This window comes from Euphorbia lathyris, chromosome 1 (genome assembly GCF_963576675.1).
Source record: "Euphorbia lathyris chromosome 1, ddEupLath1.1, whole genome shotgun sequence".
NCBI classification, from domain to species: Eukaryota; Viridiplantae; Streptophyta; class Magnoliopsida; order Malpighiales; family Euphorbiaceae; genus Euphorbia; species Euphorbia lathyris.
This window is the reverse complement of record NC_088910.1, coordinates 21,471,461-21,478,079: the sequence shown is the minus strand read 5'-3', so window position 1 is coordinate 21,478,079 and position 6,619 is coordinate 21,471,461. Positions and strand designations below refer to the sequence as shown.

Here is a 6,619-nt window from a genome sequence, read left to right as displayed (position 1 = left end):
TAAAAAATTTAAATCAAGTTCAAGAATGTCCAATAGTAGAACAACAGTCAAGGAAAAGGAGAGAAATTAACGTATTAGTTGGGTCATAATTATTGTTTTCCTTTCCAATTCACCGTTTGTAATCAAGAACATTATTAAAAATTACTTTTTTTTAATCTTTTGATGGCTATCATGATAACTAGTTAATCTTTCATTGAGTCCTTTGTCAATTGTTTCAATTTTTTTTTTTTAAAATCGTTTCGAATTTTTAAAAGTCTAAATATTAGATGCAAATATTTACGAAAATATTAAAAATCATTTCGGAGTTTATTTTTTAGCATGTATGCATTGAATTCATATGTATAACAAAATCATTTAGGTGAGAAAAAAATGATTTTTTTTATAGAAATAAAGATTTAAAAACGGTGATTTGAAAAATAAAAAAAATATATTTAGTAGCTCATCTTTTGATTTTTTCCTTTAATAAAAAAATAAAATTGGATATTTCATATTAGTCAATAATTAACTCGATTATAGTAGCATTTATCTGAATGCTCATGAATATCTGATAGCATATATGTTTACAAGATTATATTTTTCAAAAAAATAAATAATAATAAAGAGAATATATTTAAAGAGAATGTAACTTGTTGTGTTATACAATAATCGCATTTATTATCCTCAAAGTAATAATCTTTAATACTAGTAGTATTTTATTTTATTATGCTACAACAAGTAAATATTCCGACTATTTAATCAATAAAAATTCATTGATAATTAATTAATTAAATGCTGCCCTTAATAGCTGCACTATATCCATTGTCAAAGAACTTATTCCACAGCATTACTCCTCCATACTTTGCAGAATTCTTAATAGAAGGAAGAACCTGAGAAGTAAGCACATCCGCTGGAATAAATCCGCTCCCGGCAGCCTCAGGAGCTGCTGGCAACCCCAAGAAAACTTGACTGGCCGGAACAGTAACCCATTGGTTCCAAGAACTTAACAAAGCATTAGCATCTCCTGCATACTGACACTGTCCATTATTATAAAATTGAACCCACACATAATTAAACAGTCCAGTTCCAATCGCAGTTCCTAAATTTGCATCGGGAAATGGACACTGAGGAGCTGCAGATAAAGACATCTGTCCGTTGAAACCTTTAAGAGCCCTGTCAATAAAAACATTCAATAAGTTATCACGTTATCATATATCATAATCATGTTATGTGATTTATATACAATATCAGAGTCATAAACAAAAACTCAGAACTGTAGTAACACAAATTATCTCTATAAATTAAGGTTAAATTTATAATTGGCCACTCAAGTTTGCGGTTGTTTTAAAATGATCATTCAATCCCACCGTTATTCAAACCACATTGAGTTTGATCTTTTAAGAATGTTAAGATTAGAAAATTTTACCGAATTCTTTTGATGTAAACCGGGGTCACATAATTAGGTACAATAAGTTAAGTAATTTTTTTTAAAATCATCGACACGTGGAAGCCACGTGACACATATATAACTATAACATATTGATCATGATCTGATTTGGGTGTGATTAATGCGTCTATCATCTAATTTTTAGTGTTTTTTAAAACAAAATTTAAAATTGAATAATTTAATAGAAAAAAAAATTGAAGTGAGTGAAAGTGAGACAATTATTAAAGTTCATGGTGTGAGAAATTAAAAATCCTTACTGGGCAAGAGTATCCCAAAATTGACCGGAACCATGTTCAATATCGAAATCAATTCCGTCCAAAACGGCATCACCTAATGGACGGGAAGAGGAAGTGCCGCCGAGGAAGTTGTTCCAGAGATAGCTGGCAAGTTGGTTGGCTTCGTCGGCGGAAGAAAGGGAGTAAGTATCGGTAGCGCCGCCGAGAGAGAGGAGGACTTTGATGCCTCGGCTTTGACAGTCTTTGATTTGGGAGGAGAAAACGGTACAAGTACCGAAATCGGGGTTACAATGTCCGGCTAAATTGAGGGTTGGAGATTGGCCATTGCCGAAAGCAGAGAGGAAAGCAATGTTGACAAATTGATAGTTTCCTGATGCACAAGTTTCAGCTAGGGTTCCTTCGTTGCCGTTTTGGCCCCAATAGATTGCAATTCCTGCTCCATTAATGGAGGAGATAATGTTGCAGAAGCAGAGGATTAACAGGGAAAGCAGAGATTTTGAGTTATGGTAAGCCACTTTTAATTATGGTTCTGCTCTGTCTAAAACATCGAATTTATACTTGTTTTGGCTTTGCGTATCCCATGGTTTAATGCTTGAAATTTCTAACTTGTTTAGCTCATTAATGTTTGTTTTCTTCTACCCCTCTTTTCTTTCATTCAGACTCAGTCCTTTCGTTTTCAAAATAAAATAAATAATTGTTTTTTCATAATATATCTATCTATAAAGTAGAAAATTAATCGCAGCCCTTCATATTAACAGAGGTCCCAGTATGAAACTTGCGTTTAACCGTATAAAATATAACGTATGTTAAGGTTTAACATTTTATATGGAAACTGCAACGTTTTAAAGCTTTCCTGATAAGGTATTTTTAGAGCTTTTCATGAACATTTCTTCGTAGTTATTTGTTATTGATAGAATTATCCTTTTTATTTCTATAAAAAATATTTGTTTTTTTTTTTCAATATTATCTTTATTTCTAGTGTAATTGATACAACCAAACTTAGGGGAGATGACACCGACGATAATGATAAGGAAGAAGAAGCTGTCGACGAGCAGGCAGGGGCCTCCGACGGTGGTGTTCGCCGTTCGAACCGGGTCAAGAACGCTCCTGAGTGGCATAAGGATTATGTGCCTTAATTAATTCTTATTCTTCAAGTATTAGCTATTTACTTATTCTACAGGTATTAGGATTTATGAGTTTCTGTTTAATTAGGATTCCTTGTTTGAGTAGTCATAGGATTTATTTTAGTATTTAAAGAGCTCTTGCTGTACTTTTGAGGATCATCGAAATAATATAATCAATTCAGTTTGCTCTAACTAGAATAGAGTCTTGGTGTTCTTGATTGTCTTCACCCAAAGATAATCCCCTTTGATCGATTTCTGAGTAGAGTCGTATCAACTGGTGCTTTCATCGTGTTCTTTCTCATCATGTCCAACCCTAGCGATCACAAACCCGTTACCTTTGCCGAATTCACCGACCTTCAAAAAGCTCTCCGCGATGACATCAAAGCAACTCTCTCTGCATGTGTCGAGGAACTTAAAAAACAAAAAACCGTTTCAAATCCTCACAGTGAGTCTAGTAGCAACCCCCACACGCTGTTCCGTTTGTTAAAACTCGACCCACCGCGTTTCTCCGGCAGCGAACCCCACGCCTGGTGCTTCCAAATCGAGGAATTTTTTGATTACCACAATACCTCAACTGATAATCGGCTTCGTATCGTCGGCCTTCACATGGAGGGCGATGCGTTGGAGTGGTACCGTTGGATGCGAGCCAACAACATGTTTCATAGTTGGCCAGATTTGTTGGAAAAAATTAAAAGGCGTTTCGGACCTTCACAGTTTGAAGATTTCCAGGGTCAGCTGTACAAACTAACACAACAACATTCCTTCCAGGACTACTTAGCACAATTCAAAAAATTGATGAATAAAGTAACGGGATTATCTGAATCTCAATTACTTTCCTGCTTTGTTTCCGGATTAAAACCGTATCTCAGTCGTCAGGTGCGTATTGCGCGCCCTGTCTCCTTACTTGAAGCAATTGACTTAGCTAAAGAATATGAAGCTCGGGACATTGAAACTCGGTTCGACCGGACCATGCGCATCAGCCCCAAACCTGTTGGTCACCTCAACACCGATACTGCCCCGATGATAGACAACACAAAAATAACAGCAGCGGCAGCCCCGGCCAAAACTTCCAATGGCAAGATTCCTTTCCGAAGGATCTCTTATAAAGAGATGCGAGAACGGCGTGAGAAGGGCCTTTGCTTTAACTGTGACGAACGTTACGCCCCTAACCACAAGTGTAATGGTCGTTTCTTAATGCTTATTGGCGACGAGGTCGAAACAGCTACAGCCGAACCTATCTACCACTTTGACAATGCTCCTACTGATATTGTGTTAACTGGGGACATATCGAGCCTCACCTCCCTTCAAGGCCAAACAAATTCTCGTTCCATCCGCATCCAGGGATCATGTAACAATCACAAAATCCTCATCCTCATTGATAGCGGTAGTACTCACAACTTCATGAAGCCGTCAGTCGCGGCACTACTTCGCTTACCGACACAACCAACTTCACCCTTTCATGTGTATGTGGGTAATGGTGACGCATTACCATGCTCAACGCTATGCCCAAAAGTACCTCTCAATCTACAGGGAACCGAGTTCATTACTGATTTGTTTCTGTTACCAATTAAAGGCCCGGACATTGTGGTGGGGATTCAATGGCTGCAACAACTAGGCACGGTATCTCATGATTATGCCCACCTCACTATGGACTTTCAGTGGCAGGGACGCGACGTTCGGCTTTGCGGTGACACTGATATCGAACCTCAGGCAATCTCGTTTTCCCAATTACAAGCTTGTCTAAAAACACAAGAAATCAATTGCTTATTTGAGCTCCATCAGCTGCCGACCGCCTCAGAGGACAACCCTCTCACTGAGGTCGAAATAGACCCGTCAGCCACATCTGAAATTTGCACAGTACTAGAGGAATTCTCCTTCCTATTTAAACCACCGAAGTCGCTGCCTCTTCCGAGACAATTTGATCACCGCATAAACTTGTTGCCAGGCACTAACCCGGTGAATGTTCGTCCCTTCCGTTATCCGCATTTTCAGAAAACAGAAATAGAAAAACTGGTCAAAGAGATGTTAGCACAAGGTGTGATTCGCATCAGTCATAGTCCATTCTCCTCTCCGGTGCTCCTTGTTAAGAAGAAAGACGGTTCATACCGTTTTTGTGTTGATTATCGTGCTCTTAATGTCGTTACAGTTAAGGACAATTTTCCCATTCCAACCATCGATGAGCTTTTCGACGAATTGGGTCAGGCAACTATTTTCACTAAATTAGACCTCCGAGCTGGGTATTTTCAGATCCAAATGAAAGATTCAGACATCTATAAAACTGCTTTTCGTACTCATGAAGGCCATTATGAATTTCTGGTCATGCCGTTCGATCTCTCTAACGCACCGTCTACCTTCCAAGCTACAATGAACACTCTTTTCGCCCCATTTTTGCGCAAGTTTGTGGCCGTTTTTTTTGACGACATATTGATCTACAGCCGCAACCTCGAGGAGCACGCTACTCAATTGCGTCTGGTATTCCAATGCTTGGAAGCCAACGAATTCTATTTGAAGCCATCCAAATGCATCATCGCTAAAGGTACCATCGAATACCTCGGCCATATAATTTCAAGAGATGGCGTCAAAGCTGATCCGGCTAAAATAAGTGATATGCTAGCTTGGTCTTCCCCTACTAATGTAAAGCAACTTCGCGGTTTTCTAGGCCTTACCGGGTATTACCGCCGCTTTATTTTGCATTATGTGACTATTGCATCTCCTTTGACTGACCTGCTCCGCAAGAACGCATTCACTTGGACTTCAGAGGCTGAAAGTGCTTTCTGCGCTTTAAAACAGGCGGTCACGACCACCCTAGTCCTTCGGTTGCCCGATTTCAGTCAACACTTCGTCATCGAAACAGATGCATCTAATGTCGGCATTGGGGCTGTCCTTCTCCAAAGTGATCATCCTTTGGCTTTCTATAGCAAGAAACTGGGCCCGTGCTTGCAAGGTAGTTCCGCGTATATCAAAGAACTATTTGCTTTGACTGAAGCCGTTCGTAAGTGGGGCAGTATTTAATTGGGAGGTTCTTTGTTATCCGCACGGATCATCGTAGTTTGAAAGAACTATTTTCTCAGGTCATTCACACACCAGATCAACAATTTTATGTGCGCAAACTATTGGGTTTCGATTTTCAGATCGAATACAAGCCTGGGGCTTCAAATTGGGTAGCCGACGCTTTATCATGTATAGAAGAAAGCGACACCTCATCACTGCTGCCCACGGCGTTATTTGTGCTCAGTCAGCCTATGTCACAGGTACATCAGATTCTACAAAAAGAGAACGATTCCCTACCAGAAATGCGCCAACTCCACAATCAATTCCGCACGGGCAGCCTACCTCCTGGGTTCTCGATTAATGATGGTATTCTTTGTTTTCGCGGCCGCTTTTACATCAGTTCTGCGTCTCCTCTCAAAGCATCTTTACTTGCCGAATTCCATGACAGCAAATCCGCGGGTCATATTGGACAGAAACGGACATTGGTGCGATTATCTTCCTTATTCTATTGGCCTCATATGAAAGGGGATGTCAGAGAGTATGTTGCTAATTGCGTGATCTGTCAGAAAACGAAGTTCTCCACGCAGGCACCCGCTAGCTTACTTCATCCTCTTCCCATTCCTGAACTCGTTTGGCAAGATGTCACAATGGATTTTATAGTCGGTCTTCCGGTTTCTAAGTCATTCATTGTTTTAATGGTTGTAGTAGATCGGTTGACTAAATATGCGCATTTCGGAGCGCTCGCATCACATTTCACAGCTTCTACAGCCGCTCAACTATTTGTTGAGATTGTGGTTCGACATCATGGGTTTCCAGCTTCAATTATCTCGGATCGCGACCCCATT

General features: G+C 39.6%; 1 protein-coding gene across 1 annotated transcript; it reads right to left on the bottom strand.

Moving 5' to 3' along the window:
* Window positions 1-590: 590 nt before the first annotated feature.
* LOC136224379 (acidic endochitinase-like) lies at window positions 591-2,180 on the bottom strand (the record flags this gene model as incomplete). The annotated part of the gene is made up of 2 exons (XM_066012710.1): window positions 591-1,149; window positions 1,681-2,180. Coding segments are annotated over 2 exons (885 nt in total), but the record flags the coding sequence as incomplete, so codon positions are not given.
* Between the last annotated feature and the right edge of the window lie 4,439 nt (window positions 2,181-6,619).